Raw genomic sequence first — 19,677 nt, 5'->3', positions numbered from 1 at the left:
TACTTTTATAAAAATATTTAACTGTAAATACTATGTTTCCTAGTTGTTTGAGAGCCATAAGAGTGCTTCAGAAGAATGGACATGTGCCAAGTGATCCCGCTCTTTTTAAGTCTTATGCCGAGTATGGACACTTTGTGGACATTAGGATAGCAGCTTTGGAAGCAGTCGTTGATTATACTAAAGGTAATGCTTTAGAAATATATGCTCAGGGTCCTTGAGTGGCTCTGTCAGTTAAGTGTCTGCCTTCAGCTCGGGACATGGTATCACAGTTCCTGAGTTCAAGCCCTGCATTGGGCTCTCTGCTGGCAGCACAGAACCTGCTTTGGATCCTCTGTCTCCCCCCACCGCCCCCCTTTCTGTCCCTCCCCAGTTCATTCTCTCTCTCTCTCTCTCTCTCTCTTTCTCTCTCTAAATAAATAAATAAATGAGTGTGTGTGTGTGTGTGTGTGTGTGTGTGTGTATATGCTCATATCATTTCAGAAATGTTTACTATTTAAAGCTGTCTTCATTATTGGGGTTGCATATTACAAACAATATGAGATATTTAAATTTTAAATTGAAAGAATTTTTGATAAATGTAGAACTTTTATAAGAATAAGTGATAGAAAATAATAAAATTACAGATATCTTTGGTCTTTTAATAAATCAGTGTATCATTCTATAGGTTTAATTCCATGTTATTAAACTAGAAGAAGATTTTGGGGAAATTCTAATTAAGTACTCAAGAAAACATCTTGTGCCTTTCAAAAGTTTGTATCTGTGAAAGTAGAACAAGATACGTACACAGAAGTCTCCATAGGGGGATCAGGCAAGGCTTTGTGAAGTTGAAGAAAACATAAGACCAAAAAATGAATAAGACGATATTATATATCCAAAACATTTAAAAAGATACAGGGCAGAAAAATAAAGAGATTAAAATATTAAAAATAAGTCATAAAGAATAGAGCGAGTAGAAGAAAAGCAATCATCCAAAAAATAATAGAGTACTAAGAAAGAGTATGAATGAAACTTCCTAAGCCAGAGTCTGATAAAATTTAAAATTTGAAGGTTAGGGAAAGAATGTGTAAGTTCTTAGGAATATCAGAACTCAGTTATTATATAGGATAAAAGAATAATGTAGCCTGTGACTTCTTCACAATATGAAGAGTTCAAAAGACCATAAACAAATAGCTAACATAATGTTTAGGGAAAACTGCAATCCTGCATTCTCTTTTTGCCCAATAGCTAACATAATATTTAGGGAAAACTGCAATCCTGCATTCTCTTTTTGCCCAATTGTTACTCACGTAGACTTAGATTAAAGACTTAGATGTACATCTCCTATGTAACATTCTTAAAATTCCCAGAGAATTCCCAGCTGACCTGGAAGTGAATCACATTATAACTCAAGATTGGTGAAAGTATGAAATGTGACTATGCCTGTAAAATAAAGAACTGAGCCTAGGGGCGCCTGGGTGGCTCAGTCGGTTAAGTGTCCGACTTCAGCTCAGGTCATGATCTCGCGGTCCGTGAGTTCAAGCCCTGCGTCGGGCTCTGTGCTGACTGCTGAGAGCCTGGAGCCTGTTTCAGATTCTGTGTCTCCCTCTCTCTCTGTCCCTCCCCCGTTCATGCTCTGTCTCTCTCTGTCTCAAAAATAAATAAAAGTTAAAAAAAAAAAAAAAATTTAAAAAAAAAAAAAGAACTGAGCCTAAATATTTGTTAACATGGTTGGAAAATTTAATGGAAACTTCAAAAATAATTCCTTAAAAACAACATGCAAATATAAGAAATATGTCATTTTAATTTACATCTAGAATTTCAGATTATTGCACCTAAATATGGGAAGAGTAAAGAAGGTAGAGTGTGTTGTACTTCTCATCTGACTATGGAAAAAGGAGGAGTGGTTAATTTTAACATGTTAATAGAAGAAACATACTCAAATTTTTATAATTTTTTTGTAAATATCAGAAGTATGTGTATAGTCAAATTATAAAAGGATAAGAACAAAGTGTGTATCTTATATATGTTGAGCTAAGTTCAGAAAGGACGGTCATTTGTTCTTTTTATTGAGGGTTAAAATAATTCTTTCTTTTAAGAAGTGGTGAAAACAGTGATCCTCTATCCCTCTATCAATCTTCAGTTTTGATTTGACATTTTACCAATTTGTGAAATCTAGAAGTTCTGAGATTTACCAAATATGCCAGTATTTCCAACCTTCTTTCCTAAGGGACGTGAGTGATGTTTACTGTCAAATAGCTACAAAGATTTCATGCATTAGTACTACCTGAAATGAAATAGAATGCTAATATTGTCATTTCCAAAAGAATGCTAAGTCAATAAGTACTTAATTGAGAAGTGCTTTGGTGTTATCCATGAATCTAGATCATTAGAAAGTAAAAAAATGGACGATATTAGAAATAAAATTCTGATAATAAAGCTTTTCAAATCATAAAATCATAACTTGTTGAAAAGGTGAATGGAAATAGCTAACGAATGACTTTATTGAGGTATATTTATAGCATGATTTTATGTTATATTGAAAAGTTAAGGCTGCTCTTTAGTCTCAAGTGAAAGAAACCACTTGGGTAAAAACAGTTTTTCATATTATATACTGTAATATAGTTGAGGTGCCATTGGGTATCAAGTTTCCCTATAATTTGATTTAAACATCTAGAAACACAGTTTTATTTAAACATATTTTTCCATTTAGAGTTGCTCATCTTTAATTTAGGGTTTTTAATATAATTTGCTTTATCTTGTACTTGTCATTGATTTGAACATTAGTGAAAAATATGCACTTGGTTCTGTTTTACGTTTTGGCTATATGAATGAATAAAATTTACAAAGTGACTTTTCCTACGGAAAATGTAAGAAGTTGCGTACAGCTTTCAACTCTGAAGACGGCTAAGGCATAGCCCTAAATATTAAGTGTAAATTCCCTCCTTGTCCCTTACTATTTCATTTGTTATAATTAGAAACAAATATATTTCTTAAGTTAGAGAAAGACAAAATACATGATTTCACTCATGTAGACTTTAAGAAGCAAAACCGATGAACATAGGGGAGGGAAAGGAAAAATAAGATAAAAACAGGGAGCAAACCATAAGGAGAACAAACTGGGTTGCTGGAGGGGAGGGGTGTGGGGGGATGGGCTAAATAGGTGATGGGCATTAAGGAGGACACTTGTTGGGATGAGTACTGGGCATTGTATGTAAGGGATAAATCACTAAATTCTACTCCTTAAACCATTACTACCCTATATGTTAACTAACTTACTAACTTGGATTTAAATTAAATAAAAATAATAAATAAATGAAATATTTCTTTATTTTTATTTTCAGTGGACCGGAGTTACGAAGAACTGCAATGGCTACTTAATATGATTCAGAATGACCCTGTCCCCTATGTAAGGTTAGTTTTTGTGCTATACTATTTTGATTTTATAAGTCCTAAAGTAAATTGAATAATTTTGGAAGATTATATGTGAACAAAACAAGTTTTTATTATTTTCAAAAATAGAGGAATATGTTATTCATTTATTAATGTCTTTTTTATGTGTTGTTTTTTTTTAATTAGATATGCTTTTGGAAAGACATTTTTAAAAACACGATTTGTTTCCTGTTTTTTTTTTAATGTTTATTTTTTGAGAGAGAGAGAGAGAATGAACATGAGCAGGGGAGGGGCAGAGAGAGAGAGGGAGACACAGAATTCTAAGCAGGCTCCAGTCTCTGAGCTGTCTGTACAGAGCCTGACATGCGGCTTGAACTCACAAACTATGAGATCATGACCTGAGCCGAAGTCAGAGGCTTAACTGACTGAGCCACCCAAGCACCCCCAAAAATATATTGTTAATAAAGTTTATTCCCTGCAATTTTACATACAACTTCTATTATAATTTAAAGAAAAGCTTATATAGCAGTTTGTACTGTACATGGTATATCCCTTATGTGCTGATTGATTCAGTCTGTTTTAAAAGTGAGAAAAGTGTCTTGGTGTATTCCATTTGTTCCTTTCTATCTCATATGAAATCTCAATTTTTATTACACAGACTTAGTATTTAAAAAGTATAATATAATATTTAAAATTTAGAAAATAAGGGAACATAGAAGAAAATCCCAGTCCTGACATAATAGCAGTTTTCATTTTTGTCTTTGTTCTAGTCTTCATTGTCTTTACTTCTGCTGCTTTTGCAAAGTAGGATGTTCACAGTATATTTGAGTAGGATTAAATTTTTGACCATGTCTGTTTTCCTTTCTTTGTACATGTTAGGCCTGTAAATTTTTGTTCATTTGTTTTAAGATTATGACTTCATAAAATAAAATTTGAGTCATTGAGAGTAATTTAGATTATAGTCCTTCCAGTTAAGCTGCTCTTTTTTTTTAAGTTTATTTATTTATTTTGAGAGAGAGGGAGAGAGAATCCCAAGCAGGCTCTGCACCATCAGTGCAGATGCCTGGCATGGGGCTCACCAACCATGAGATCATGACGTGAGCTGAGATCAAGAGTCAGAGGCTAACTGACTGAGCCACCAAGGTGCCCTACAGTCCCTCCAGTTAGAAACAAGAGCATAGACCTAGAGATGTTAATTATCTTCCTCAACTTTACATATAGGTTGGCAGAGAGTTTTCTTTTAAAAAGGCAAACTGCTTTCTAACCTCACTGAATTGCATCTGGGCATGAGGAGTCCATCTAAGAGATTACAGCTCCCTAGCAAAGACATTGTCTTTACCAACAGTTGTTTTTCAAGTTGGTTGTAACAGTGAGTTCTTGGTTAAGTCACCTTATTCAGTGGTTTATGTTTTACGTTTCCCTTCCCACTTCCTTTCTCTCTTCCCTCCCCTCTTTCTTCCCTAACCCCAACCCAACCCTAACTATTTCAGATGCTTATTATATACATATCTTTGTATGAAGTTTTGCTGTTAATTATTTCATAGTTCTTGATTTCTGATGTAAATTCTAATTTAAGTGATTTTTCCTTGTGATTGAGGTGTACTAAAAGGTAAGGTTGGCATGGACAAAGATACTCATCCATTCTAAGGTACATATTTATATAATAAATACAAAAGAGGATAAGCAGGAAACCAGCCTCATCTCTTATCTGACAAAGTTCATGCATTTGAAAATTTATAAGATCCTATTGATAGCAGGTAGGAACAGAACTTATAAATACAGTATAAACAAAGCTCATCATGTATTCATTTCTGTTTTCAGTTCACAACATCAGAACTAACATTAAGGCGTGTATTTCTGAGATCAGGGAATTATGTTTTGAAGACCATTTTTAGCAGATTATAATACTATGTAATATTTAAAGTTGCCCTATTGTTAAATTATATGCTATGTGATTTAAATGATTGCTTTTGAAATACTGTTGTGAAACAGTGAAGAGCACTGTTATTTATAATCTGAACTGAAAATCTGTTTAAAGATGTATTTCATGATTATATTTGACATTTTTCTTCTTAGTTGATGTGATTCATTTATGTCATCAGTAGGGAACCTCTTAGCCTGTACTTAATATCATCTAGTCTGTAGTTACATTCTAGTTAAAAAATTCAGCACTTTGAAAAATCTTTAATGTTAGTGGTCAGAGGATAGAAGTGTTACCATGTGGCAGTTAATGTATGTGTGTATTTTTTGGTATCTTGGGACATCTGTCTATATTTTTTTGTTTTCTTCTGTGTTTTTTATTTTATTTTTTAATTTATTTATTTTGGGAGAGAGAGAGAGAGAGCGCGCACGTGCACGCGAGCAGGGGAGAGGCAGAGAGAGAATCCCAAGCAGGCTGTGCAGTGTGCATTTTAAGAGAGAGGGAGCATTGTCTGAAGTGGGGCTCAAACTCATGAACTGTGACATCATGGCCTGAACCGAAGTCAAGACTCAGCTTAACCAACTGAGCCACCCAGGCAGGCACCCCATCTTCTGTGTGTTTTATACTTTGAATAGGAACTCTATCCTTTTTTCTTTGTTCCCATCATTACTCTTTCTCTCTTTTTCTTTCCTTCTTTCTTTCTTTCTTTCTTTCTTTCTTTCTTTCTTTCTTTCTTTCTTTCTTTCTTTCTTTCTTTCTTTTAGATATAATTGACATAATGTTATGTTGGTTTGGGCATATAACATAATGATTCGATATCAGTAAATATTGGGAAATGATCACCATAATAAGTTAACTGCTGTCACCGTACATAGTTACACATTTTTTTTCTTGTGATGAGAACGTTTAAGATCTACTTTCTTTCAAATATGCAACACAGTATTAACTATTGTCATCATGCTGTATAATACATCTTTATGACTTACAACTGGAGGTTTGTACTCTGATCTGCTTCATCCATTTTACCTCCCTTCACCCTGCAACCACCAATCTGTTGTATTACTTTTTCTTTAACTCGGTAAGTAACCATAATACAGATCCACTATGTTCTGCCATATTTATCGGATAGAATTATTAAAGATAGGTAGGGGCTCCTGGGTGGCTCCATGAGTGAAACGTTCAGCTTTGGCTCAGGTCGTGATCTCATGATTCGTGAGTTCAAGCCTGGCGTCAGGCTCTGCACTGCTTTCTTTCTTCCCTGCTTTCTTCCCCACTTATCCTCTCTCTCTCTCTCTCTCTCTCTCTCTCTCTCTCTCTCTCTTTCAAAATAAATAAAGATTTAAGAAAAATTTTTTAATAGGTAAATTTTTTTTTAATTTAAATTTTTTCTCTGAAAATCAGTGGCATTACTCTCTCCTACCCCAAACACAGCATTTTGTTTTTATGGCCCTTGGTTGATTTTTAAACTCCTAATGATAAAATGGCCTTCAGTGAGAAATTTTAAAAATGTATGTTGATTTTCTCTGTCATTATTATCATATATATCAGAATTACTGGTTTTGGTAGAATTAGATAAAACTCTGAAGAATTCTGGGGTGAAACCTTAAAGTCTGGAGGAAAAAAAACCCAGATTACCTGTAATTACTCCTTGATGCTTTAGAGGTGAACGTGAATATTGTTTCTACAAGGATGCATCTTTGATTCCCTGTACTAGGTAATGTCCCTCAAGTCATGATTGCCCATAAAATCCTACAGTTCTTCCTAACCTTAAGTAAAGAAATACTTGCTATATATGTGTTAATTTTATAGCTGGAAATCTTTGATTACCTTTGCCTCATGGGAATAGAAGTTCCAAAAAAACAGAGACCATGTTTCCTTTGGTCTCTGTTCTAGAACATAAGCATGGTGCCTTATATACATTTGATTCAGTACGTGTTAAACAAGTGATTGGATGCAGTTTTTTACTATTTCCTCTAATCATACAATTGGCTTTTTTTTCTAATCATGTTTGTTTAAATGACGTCATATGTTAAAGAGAAGTGCTTTTATCTCTGTGTTGACAACTGTATATAGAAAAAAGCCTTAAGGTGTTTATTTTGAATTGTGTGGAGAAGTTCTCAGGCTTTCATGTTAGTTTGATGTTTGATGTTTTTATTTTTTTAATTTAAATCCAAGTTAGTTAACATACAGTGTAATAATGATTTCAGGAGTAGAATTTAGTGATTCATCACTTAAATCTAACACCCAGTGCTCATCCCAGCAAGTGTCCTCCTTAATGCCCCTCACCCGTTTAGCCCATTCTCCCACCCAGCACCTCTCCAGCAACCCTGTTTGTTCTCTGTATTTAAGAGTCTCTTATGGTTTGTCTTCCTCTCTGCTTTTGTATTATTTTTGCTTCCCTTCCCGTTCATCTGTTTTGTTTCTTAAATTCCACATATGAGTGAAATTATATACTTGCCTTTCTCTAACTGACTTACTTCATTTCGCTTAGCATAATAATACTCTACTTCCATCCACATTATTACAGATGGCAAGATTTCATTCTTTTTTTTAGCTGAGTAATATTCCATTGTATGTATGTATGTGTATGTACGTATGTATGCTTATACATACACACATACCAAATCTTTATTCATTTATTAGTCAATGGACATTTGGGCTCTGTCCATACTTCGGCTATTGTTGATAGTACTGCTATAAACATTGGGGTTCATGTGCCCCTTCAAATCAGCAGTCCTGTATCCTTTGGATAAATACCTAGCAGTGCAATTGCTGGGTTTTCGGGTAGTTCTATTTTTAATTTTTTGAGGAACCTCCTTACTGTTTGTCAGAGTGGCTGCACCAGTTTGTGTTCCCATCAGCAGTGCAAAAGGGTTCCTCTTTTTCCACATCCTCACCAACATCTGTTGTTGCCTGAGTTGCCCATTTTAGCCATTCTGACAGGTGTCAGGTGGTATCTCATTGTGGTTTTGATTTGGATTTCCCTGATGAGTGATGTTGAGCATTTTTTCATATGTCTTTTAGCCATCTGGATGTCTTCTTTGGGAAAGTGTCTATTCATATCTTCTGCCCATTTCTTCACTGGATTATATGTTTTTGGAGTGTTGAGTTTGATAAGTTCTTTATAGATTTTGGATACTAGCCCTTTATCTGATATGTCATTTGCAAATATCTTCTCCCATTCTGTCGGCTGCCTTTAGTTTTGCTGATTGTTTCCTTCGCTCTGCAAAAGCATTTTATCTTGATGGGGTTCCGATAGTTCATTTTTGCTTTTGTTTCCTTGCCTCTGGAGATATATCAAGTAAGAAGTTGCTGCATCCAAGGTCAGAGAGGTTGTTGCCTGTTTTCTCCTCTAGGATTTTGACGGTTTCCTGTCTTACATTTAGGTCTTTCATCTAAGAACCTAAGAAAGTGGTCCAGCTTCATTCTTCTGCATGTCGCTGTCCAGTTTTCCCAACACCTCTTGCTGAAGAGGCTTTTTTCCATTGGATATTCTTTCCTGCTTTGTCAAAGATTAGTTGGCCATACATTTGTCAGTCAATTTCTGGGTTCCTTATTCTGTTCCATTGATCTGTGGTCTGTTTTTGTGCCAGTACCATACTGTCCTGATACAGCTTTGTAATACAACTTGAAGTCCAGAATTGTGATGCATCCAGCTTTGGTTTTCTTCTTCAGGATTGCTTTGCCTATTCAGAATCTTTTCTACTTCCATATAAATTTTAGGATTATTTGTTCGAGCTCTGTGAAGAATGCTGGTGTTATTTTCATAGGGATTACATTGAATGTGTAGATTGCTTTGGGGTAGTATCCACATTTTAACAATATTCTTCCAATCCATGAGCATGGATAGTTTGATGTTTTAAATGTAGTAATAGGGTTGTCCACTTTAATTGTATAGTTTTCTCTCAGTAAAAGATTTTTAGATTGTAGGTCAGTTCTTCATTAAGATATTTTGAGAACTAAACTAAATAAATGCACTTAAGTTAAGCTAGATATTCACCTGACAAATTACTAATACTTTTTTTCTTCATAAAGTTTGCTGTTCATTTTACAAGTTTGATAAGATAGAGAAATAATCTAGATGCATAATTGTTAAATAAATAAATCTAGGTGTACTATTTTTAAACTAAAATGAAGTTTACGTTTTTTAAAATTACAGTTTCCTTTCAGTGGGCATGACTTTTTAAAATACTCATATAAATTTGGAAAAATATCAAATCACATTAAGAAGAAAACTTTCAAAAAGCCTGTCATTATTTTAACCAGAAACACTTAACATTTTGGAGTTTTGTTTTACAGTTATTTCTGTGCATGTATATACTTTTTACATTGATAGGAAGAACTACTATATTCTCATTATAATGGGTAGGGATTATATTTAAAATAACATGGAATGATATTATGGTTTTGGAATCAAGCATACATATGATTACAGCATATCATTTCCTCAAGAGACACACATATGTCCTGTGCTTTTTCTCTTGAGAGATTTTGAGCATGTTTTTGGTTTTGATTTGACTCCATTTCTTATTGGTAGTGATTGGCAATAGATTGGACTAGCCTACCAGGAAAATTCTCAACTGTTTAAGGAAATAATAGGATGTTTTTGCTGTTATGAACTTGACATGATCCTATGACTTTTTCAAGATTTGCTTTAGATCTGTTCTAGTTGTCTGAAGCATATACTTATTCTGAATTTTTATGTTTAATCTATGTAAAATTAAGAAAAATGCTCATTGTTTTCCCTTAAACCTATCTCCTCTGAGTATTGCTTTGGGTGTTTTGTCATTTATAAATACTTTGTAAAAGCCTTTCTTCTATTATCTAAACTTTAGAGAAAAACAAAACTTTTGATGAAATGTTTAATTTGATAAAAGTAATATATGTACTGATCATTATTGCTCTTTTAGTGATCAAAGACATCCTCAGTGCACTCCTTACAATTCATTGGCACGGCTGTCAAGGGTTTATAATGATCTGAGTAAATACCATAAAGTTCTATCAGTTGGGCCCTCCCACTTTGGTATTTGGGGTAGCTGGGAAAGCAGCCAGATAGAAACTTAAGTTTCCTTCTTAATGCAAATTAAAAGTGTAACAGCATTAACATGCTCTAAAGAACAAACTCATCCATATTTTTAAAGATTATTTACCTGTAATACTGGTCTATTCTTATAGATAGATTTTGAGATCCTTAAGGACAGGAATTGTGTTGGGGCGCCTGGGTGGCTCAGTCGGTTGAGCGGCCGACTTCAGCTCAGGTCATGATCTCACGGTCAGTGAGTTCGAGCCCCGCGTCGGGCTCTGTGCTGACAGCTCAGAGCCTGGAGCCTGTTTCAGATTCTGTGTCTCCCTCTCTCTGACCCTCCCCCGTTCATGCTCTCTCTCTCTCTGTCTCAAAAATAAATAAACGTTAAAAAAAAAATTAAAAAAAAAAAAAAGAACAGGAATTGTGCTTATTTATAAAGGTACAAAAATATGGATATGACATATCCATGAAGATAAATATCCCTTTCATATTACCCATCTGTAAATTACATCTATAATCCCATTTTACTTTTTGTTCTCATAGCTTTTCAATAGTCTTTTATACAGTCTTAAAATTTCAAAGCACTAAAAGATAGTAAAGAGAGTAAAAGATAGTAAAAGAGAGTCCATCTCTTTTAGTTTTATAGACATGAAATTGAAGCCAAAAGGGGTTAAGTGTCTTAAGCTGCAACCTAGTAGTTTCACTTTCTTCCCATTTCTTTTTTAAGTACAAATCCAGTTTGATGCCTTACCACCAACAATTAAATATAAAAACTTCCTGGGTTCACCATTAAGGTTTTGCTAATCTCATTTATAATTATAATCTAAGTTTCTTTCTTCTCCAGTTATATCCAAGCATCCCATTACTCCGTGGTCTTGAATCTCTTGAGCCCAGGCCTGGCTCTTATCCCTGCACTAAATGCTAGACTATGGCCATAGCTTCCTTGCTTCTCCTTTTCTTTATCTTTTTCTTTGGCATCTCCTACTCATAACACTGGACATTTTCTTTTTCCAATTTTGTTTTGGTCACATTTCCCTATTTTTAGAAGACTACAGAAGTGTTCAGGTAGCCTCTCACAAGAGGTAACTCCGAGTAGTGGAATTTCACTGTTACCCTCCATGAGGATACTTTTACTAATGAACTCTTCTAAATTTCAACTCATTTTGAGGAAACCTTTTTGTGTGGTCTCCATATTTTAAATGCTTCTGCACATCTCCATGCTTTACAAAGATACCATAATAATGAAGTTTATATTCGTTTTATTATTTCAGTGTAGACTTCTTGGCCTGTATGTGATCTCCCCCCAACCCCCACCATGTTAAGATTTTTCTATTTACTTACCAGTCTGTCTTTAAAAATTTTTCAAGGGATGGGGACATGGGTGGCTCAGTCAGTTAAGCATCCGACTCTTGATTTCTGCTCAGGTCATGATCTCACAGTTCATGGGATAGAGCCCTGTATTGCACTGGCAGTGTGGAGTCTCCTTGGGATTCTGTCTCCCTCTCTCTCTCTGCCCCTTCCCTTGTTCATGTGCACATGTGTGCTTTCTCTCTCTCTCAAAATTTAAAATAAACACTAAAATATATATATATTAAAAAATTTTCTAGGGAATATAAAATGTTCATTTTAGAAATGAATAGGAAAGGTTGGTTAGGAATACATAGAGTCAGTTTTAAAAGACCTCGTTGTACATAAGGCCGTTTTAGAAAGAACAAACCCACTAGAATTTTTTTAGTGGATTAACAATAGTAAATATTTAAGATGTTTAAGATAATGTCTTTGAAATGAAATTAAACTTAAACACAAAGGTAGATGTAAGAAGAGAGGATAAAATAGGAAGGAGGAACTACAGAAAATTTTTAAATGTGTTTCATGGTCAGCAAAAGTTTGCTGACATAAGATTCTATCTTTATCTTTCAGACATAAGATTCTAAACATGTTGACTAAGAACCCACCATTTACTAAGAACATGGAGTCTCCCTTATGTAATGAAGCCTTGGTAGATCAACTTTGGAAACTTATGAATTCTGGTGAGACAGCAGTAGCTTTTAAAAAATTTTTATTATTAGAATATTTTCATTTTACAACAGGTTTTCGTACTTAAGGAACTATGGTTAATCTTTTGTCTTTTTTTTTTTTTTTTTTTTCTTTAAGAAGGATACTTGTCACATCTTCCTTCACAGTGGTGAGCATGATAATATTTACTAAGGGTATATTCACTCATTTTGCCTCACAAGGTGGTTGAGGAAACAAAAATATTCATTTATGTGGAAGTATCCCAAATGTTCAAAGAGCTGTAAACATGAGTCTGCAAAGTATTATTATTGTTATTTTTATTTCAGAAGATTACACAGTGGAAAAATAGGTCTAGTGACCTTTCCCAGAGGTAACCAATTTCTTGTGTATCCTTTCAGGAACAGCACATGTTGTTATTGTTGTGCATGCTGGAGACCGTGGTATCTCATCACAGTTTTGCTCTATTTGAATGAGGTCAAGGGGCAGGATAGCCTAATAGTGCTCTTCAGTACTAGACTCTGGAACCAGTTTGATGAGGGTCACGTCTCAGCTGAATGATTCACTCAGTGTGACTTGTCTAAGCCTTTGTTTTTCTGTTTATGAAATGGAGATGATGGTACCTACTTCTGCACACTGAAAATTAAATGAGTTAATATTTGTAAAGCACAGCGTATTCATATCAAGTGCCCAAAATGTTGTTAAATTTATGTAGTGATGACATCATTATGCTTCTCAAATATTTGAGCTGTATGTAGTTCCTATTTTGTAAGTCTTTCATATTCTTTGCCAATTGAATTTTTTGGTCTTTTCCAATGACTTGTAAATGTTGTATATATTTAAAGAAAATTTGCCTTATGGCTCTGATGTGTGAAATTGGATTACTGGTTTTGGTTTAAAATTCAGTTAAAAGGTAAATTTAACTGTTCTAGGTAGATGGTGAGAGAGCAGTTGCTATTCTAGTATGTGTGTTACTTCATCTTCTCCTTACAATATTGGAAAATAACATGTCCTACCTGTTTTATTAGTGGCTACTTCACCAAATCACAACTAAATACTAAGTTCTGGTTCTTGAAAAAAAATTACTTACCAGCATTGTGATGTTAAGTAATTGCACGACTTCTGTCCCTCAATTTCATAATCATAGTGCAGTGCCCCAAGTAAAGACACCATAGTAGATATTTTGTTGAAATACAGTTGTATGGAACTTGTCCTCAGAGTATTTGGAAAACAGCACATAAACCAGTTTATATGATAAAGCTAAATTATTTTTCTAATGGTTTCCGTAATCCCTAGGAAAATGTTTACATGGTGTTTTATTTATATTTTGCTACTTGTGGTCACACTGAAGACTGTTATGGTTACTGTCATTTAGATCCAGGGGATGAACACAAGGTCAGGAACTTGTAAAGGATTATTTAACAGTTAATATGTGGCACAAACTATACTGTGTTGAATGTATTCTTTAAAAAAAATTTTTTTAACGTTTATTTATTTTTGAGACAGACATAGAGTGTGAGCGGGGTGGGGCAGAGAGAGGGAGACACAGAATCCGAAGCAGGCTCCAGGCTCTGAGCTGTCAGCACAGAGCCCGATGTGAGCCTCGAACTCACGAACCACAAGATCATGACTGCCGCCGAAGTCGGAGGCTTAACTGACTGAGACACCTAGGCGCCCCAGTGTGTTAAATATATTCTTAACAAGAGTGCTTGATTCCATGACTGAGATGGATTGTAACTTTGAGGAAGGCATAATGAAATACAAAGAATCTTACCACCGTCTAAGGAAGATTTCTTGAACAAAATAAATACACGTTTAAGATTAATGGAACAATTCTTTAAGACATTTGAAGCCCATTGGAAGGTTGTGGTTATACAAATTCAAGCTCTGATTGATGCTTAGTATTTAATTTTGATAGTGTTCACTGTGAAACACAGTTGCTGCTTTGGGTTGGAATTTTCTATGACAGTAATGTAAACAAAACAGATCTGTGAGGTTGTGGTCATAAACAATTTACTGCTCAGCTCTTCAGAGCTATAAATTAGATGGGAGCAGTATGAACAGTGGGAGTGGTGTGAATAGTTGGGAGAGGTTTTTTGTTTTGTTTTTTAGTGTTTTGGGAGAACATTGGATGTTGGGGGACAGTGGTTAGAGGATTGCTCATTTCCCTTCCACACCTGAGCCTCTGAGATACATGAATGAGTCCGATCTAGGAAATCCCCTTTTTTGTTTAATTTTTAAAATTTCTTTTTTAAAAATTATAATGGTAATATAATCATGTTACAGAGTTTTATCTGAACAAAAAGAAGAAACAGTATATTTGGCCTTTAGGGAAAAAACGTTGTGCGTAGTTTTAATGAAGGTTTAAAAATAGCATTCTATCATAATAATTTTTCATATTACTACGTTATCTTCTTACTAGTAATCGTTTTAAGAAATTATAATGAGGGGCGCCTGGGTGGCTCAGTCGGTTGAGCAGCCGACTTCAGCTCAGGTCACGATCTCACGGTCCGTGAGTTCGAGCCCCGCGTCGGGCTCTGTGCTGACAGCTCGGAGCCTGGAGCCTGTTTTGGATTCTGTGTCTCCCTCTCTCTGACCTTCCCCCGTTCATGCTCTGTCTCTCTCTGTCTCAAAAATAAATAAACGTTAAAAAAAAAATTTTTTTTTAAATAAAAAAAAATAAAGAAATTATAATGAGAATTCTTTTGTAACAAGGAGGTAGGCCATCATCTAAGTCCTTAAACCTGCTGAACTCTGTCCCTCACTCCCTATTGGGGCTCCTGGGTTATATGGTCATTTGAGATAAACATTATCTTGATTTACATATGGAGAACAAACTGTAGACAGTAGGGATTTAATTAAATACATTTATTTATTTCTGTCCTATTCCAAACTGGATTTGAGATGTCTTGACTTTGCATAGTTATATAATTTGGTGAACCCATTTGAAGTAGCATAGGGAGACAGTACCATGGCAGTTAAGAAAAGATCATCTTAGAATAGGTGGTCATCAGATGCTTTTGAAGACTCAAAGTTTGCTTGCTTAGCTGGTTTCAGAAATTTCTCAATAAGATAGTAATTGTGGTAGGATACATAGTATTAGAATTTTGAAAATTGTGGGGCACTTGGATGGCTCAGTCAGTTAAGCATCTGACTTCAGCTCAGATTATGATCTTGCGGTTTACAAGTTCGAGCCCCACATTAGACTCTGTGCTGACAGCTCAGAGCCTGGAGCCTGCTTCAGATTCTGTCTCTCTCTCTCTCTCTGTCCCTCCCCTTACCTCACGCTCTGTCTCTCTCTCTCAAAAATAAATAAAAACAGAGCCAAAAAATTTTTTTAGAAAAAATAATTTTTAGAAAAAATATTTTTGAAAATTGAAATTTGAGAATAAGACTGATTATATGAACTTATATTCATGTTCTTTTTTCTTTCGTCTATCACTCAGTGAATATTAGTAATACTCTTTTTAGAAATATACTAGGGAGACTTAGAGCTGAAAGTTACCAAGAGGGACACCTGGTAACTGAGTCATTCTGATGGCCATGTGCTGGAAGCGAGATTCCCAGACTTCTGTTTTTGAGATCCTAGACTGACTGCCTGGTGTCTAAGACTCTCTGCTTGGTGTATGGTAGGTAGCTCCACTTAGCCTTATGTTCTGGGTGCTGCTCTGGTGTCATCCCAACGGTTTTGTTTTAAAACTTCATTTATTTTTTTTTAATAAAAAAAAATTTTTTTTAAGTTTGTTTATTTTGAGAGAGGTAGAGTGTGTGTGTGTGCGTGTGTGTGTGCATGCATGTGTGCGTGCAAGTGGGAGAGGGGCAGAGATAGAATCCCAAGCAGGCTCTGTGCTGCTAGCACAGAGCCATTGGGGGCTCCAACTCACCAACCAGGAGATTATGACCTCAGCTGAGATCAAGAGTCAGCAGCTTAACCTGTTGAGCCACCCAGGTGCCCTCAACAGTTTTTGTTTCAAAGGTACGTGCACACACACACACACACACACACAGCTATCTATGTATGTACACATACGTACAGATATCAAATATCTTACCCCATTTTTTAGTTTAATTTTCCCCTGTAACTTTTTCTCCCCAAACTTTTGTTTTTAAATTTTTCAAAGTTTAGGGGCACCTGGGTGGCTCAGTCGGTTAAGTGTCCAACTTTGGCTCAAGTCATGATCTCATGGTTTGTGAGTTCAAGCCCTACACTGGGCTCTGCACTGACAGTGCGGAGCCTCCTTGGGATTCTCTCTCAGTCTCTCTCTCTGTTCCTCCCAACTCACTTGCACATGTGTGTGCTCTCTCTCAAAATAAACTTTAAAAAAAAATTTACAAAGCTTAGAAAAATCTTAAGAATAGTACAGTGAATGGCTGTGTATTTTCATCTTGGGTTATTAGTTGTTAACTTTTTACCATATTTACTTTGTTTCTTTTCCCTTTCTTTCTTCATACATACCTCTTTTTTTCCTGAATTGTTTGAAAGTAAGTTGTATCATGATGCTATTCCCAAAACACTTTAGTGTATATTCCTATGAATAAGGACAATCCTCAATATCGTTAACACACCCTACTCCAATATATATCTGATATTCAGATTTCTTTGTCTCCCAAAATGTCCTTGTAGTTCCCATGTAGCTTTTACAATAATAATGTTCCTCATAAAGAGTAAACATTTTTAAACAAACATCTTTCACATTATATGATCTTTGTTCCTAGTGGCTTTAAGAATCTTAATTAGGTTTTTTTTTTTTTTTTTTTTTTTAATGTTTGTTTTGAGAGACAGCACATGTACACTTTCAGGGGAGGGGCAGAGAGAGAGGAAGACAGAGAATCCTAAGCAAGTTCCGTGCTGCCAGTGCAGAGCCTGTCACAGGGCTTGATCCCATGAACTATGAGATCATGGTCTGAGTTGAAATCAAGAGTTGGATGCTTAACCGACTGAGCCACCCAGGTGCTCCTAAATACATTTATTTTTAATCAAAAGTATCACATTGTTCACGGGCAGTTCTTTTTAAAGGCTTCAGGTATTCATTTATTTATCATTTCTTGAGCACCAATTTGCCACTATACTGTGTTTTGTGTGCATCAGATACTTTGTGTTAACTTAGTGTACTAGAAAGAGAGGCATAGGAACAGATAAATGATAATACAAATAGATAGTTACTGAAATAAAGCGAAGAGCAAAGTAGTCTAGAAACCTGAAGAACAGAACCATGAGCCCTGCCTGGAATGGCAGAATGTTCATGGGGTAGTGACATTTGAGATATCTCTTGAAGAGCGCAAAAGAGTTTGCCACACGAGAAAGACATTTTAGGTGACATTTTAGGTAAGTCTCAAGTTCTGAAAGGATGTTTGGCAGATGGTATTATCTGGAAAAATAGATTAGGATGCAAAAGTGAAAGGCCTTAGGAGTTGGCATTTTATTTATCCTGTATACAGTGGGGAACAGGTGGAGTTATGACCTGACTGGCTTCTATTAGATGTATATATTTGTTTCCACACAATGATTTTCCTTTCCCCACAAAAAAGGCTTTAAAATTCAGAACATATGAGATCCTACCTTTAATAGCTTTCTGTAACATACTGGGTTATAGACCAACATGACAATAATTTAAAAAAATACATTTAAAAATTAAAAACTTAGGAATTGGAGATTTTTACTGGTGCTTTACATTTCATTTAAAATATAAGTGCTTTCTCAAGTTTTACCTGTTTAACAGTGTTTTTTCATTTCTTAAGATAGAAGCCTGCATTGAAGAGATTGTATATTATTATGAAGGAAATTTTAGCTGTTACTCCCAAGCTGCTCTTTAGTGTTCGTCACATTACTGTAAGAATGACATGAAAACTTTTATGTAATTACTCGGACATTGATGGCTGTTTACATCATACTTTTTAGTGTTTGGAGGTATACAGCTAAACTCAAGGGGTAGAATGAAGGACAACTTCTAATTCAGTTTGGTGGGATTTGCCAAGTTTCAGAGTAAGAAAATAGACAATTTTGATATTAACATCAGAAGATTTCAAAGGTCTCCCCCTCTGTGTTTCTCCCATAGAACACTCCTTGCTAGGAATAGGAATGGTCAAGAAAATGAAAACATATTAATGCATTTTTTTGTAGGAAATTACATATGTATACACACACATGGATATGAATGAAATGTTTTCACTCAGTGTAATATGCATGGAGAGATCAGGACAGAACTAACCTGTGGCAGCTGTATTTGTCGGGCCCAACTCTTTAAAAATGTCCAAGCTTCTTTCATCTGTAAGAAATGCTGGGCTTTTGGAAAACAAAGGTTTCAAAGTGAGCTTTCTTCTTAGCAGCTTTTTATCTTAATTAGCTTTAGTAAGCAATGACTTCAGGAAATGAAGAGATGCTCTTTTTAGGCTCAGATTTGCTGGTTTGGGGGTTGTCTCTAAGATACTTTATGATATGAATAGAGAACGTCAGTACTGGGTCCCTGCTTTCTTCATGAGTGTTGTCCTTCCGTCTCAAGTAAGCACGGTGGGTCCCAAAGTGGAACTACTAGTGAGGACGGAGCAGTCCACGTCTTAACTTGAGACAAGAGAAGAATGTTGTTTTCACACATGTGAGGATTCCTTGCCATTTAAGTGATTGGGACCATTTCAGCTAGAAGAAGAGGTTCTTCAAAATGCTGTCACTGAGGACAGAAATCAGGAGTTATTTCAGGGCCTCTTACTAAGGAATGGAAATGATTGCTTTCAAATCATAGAATTTTGACCTGTGGGGATATTAAACACCATCTCCGTTCAGTGCTCTCATTTTAGGGCCCACCTCCTGACGTGCCCAGGATCACAGAGCTAACATAATTTGGCAGAAGTGTTTTCCTCACTATACCACTGAACTTAATTGCACTGCAAATAATGACAACCATTTTAAGATTTTATTTCATGATTTTAAAATGTGATGGAGCTTTGATCTTTTTTTCTCTTTTGTAATTTTAACAGAAGTACTGCTATTCATTTTTTAGCTCCCTCTTACGAGCCCTAAATTTTCATTTTACAAATCAATTTTTTTTAAATATGAAACTTATTGTCAAATTGGTTTCCATACAACACCCGGTGCTCATTCCAACAGGTGCCCTCCTCAATACCCATCACCCACCCTTCCCTCCCTCCCACCCCCCCTCAACCCTCAGTTTGTTCTCAGTTTTAAGAGTCTCTTATGGTTTGGCTCCCTCCCTCTCTAAGCTTTTTTTTTTTCCCTTCCCCTCCCCCATGGTCTTCTGTTAAGTTTCTCAGGATCCACATAAGAGTGACAACATACGGTATCTTTCTCTCTATGACTTATTTCACTTAGCATAACACTCTCCAGTTCGATCCA

At 35.4% G+C, this 19,677-nt stretch overlaps 1 protein-coding gene across 7 annotated transcripts in view; it reads left to right on the top strand.

Moving 5' to 3' along the window:
- Positions 1–19,677, top strand: part of TAF2 (TATA-box binding protein associated factor 2) — a 155,331-nt gene that overhangs the window by 52,192 nt on the left and 83,462 nt on the right. For all 7 annotated transcript variants that reach the window (XM_042923296.1, XM_042923294.1, XM_042923293.1 and 4 more), the window contains 3 exons: positions 44–183; positions 3,321–3,390; positions 12,237–12,346. In XM_042923296.1, coding sequence (XP_042779230.1) covers positions 44–183; positions 3,321–3,390; positions 12,237–12,346 — 320 coding nt within the window. The remainder of the gene's footprint in view (positions 1–43; positions 184–3,320; positions 3,391–12,236; positions 12,347–19,677) is intronic.

The sequence above is a fragment of the Panthera leo genome, chromosome F2 (assembly GCF_018350215.1).
Source record: "Panthera leo isolate Ple1 chromosome F2, P.leo_Ple1_pat1.1, whole genome shotgun sequence".
In the NCBI taxonomy this organism is placed as follows: domain Eukaryota; kingdom Metazoa; phylum Chordata; class Mammalia; order Carnivora; family Felidae; genus Panthera; species Panthera leo.
Note: the sequence above shows the minus strand (reverse complement) of the source record. Positions and strands in the feature narration are given on the sequence as shown.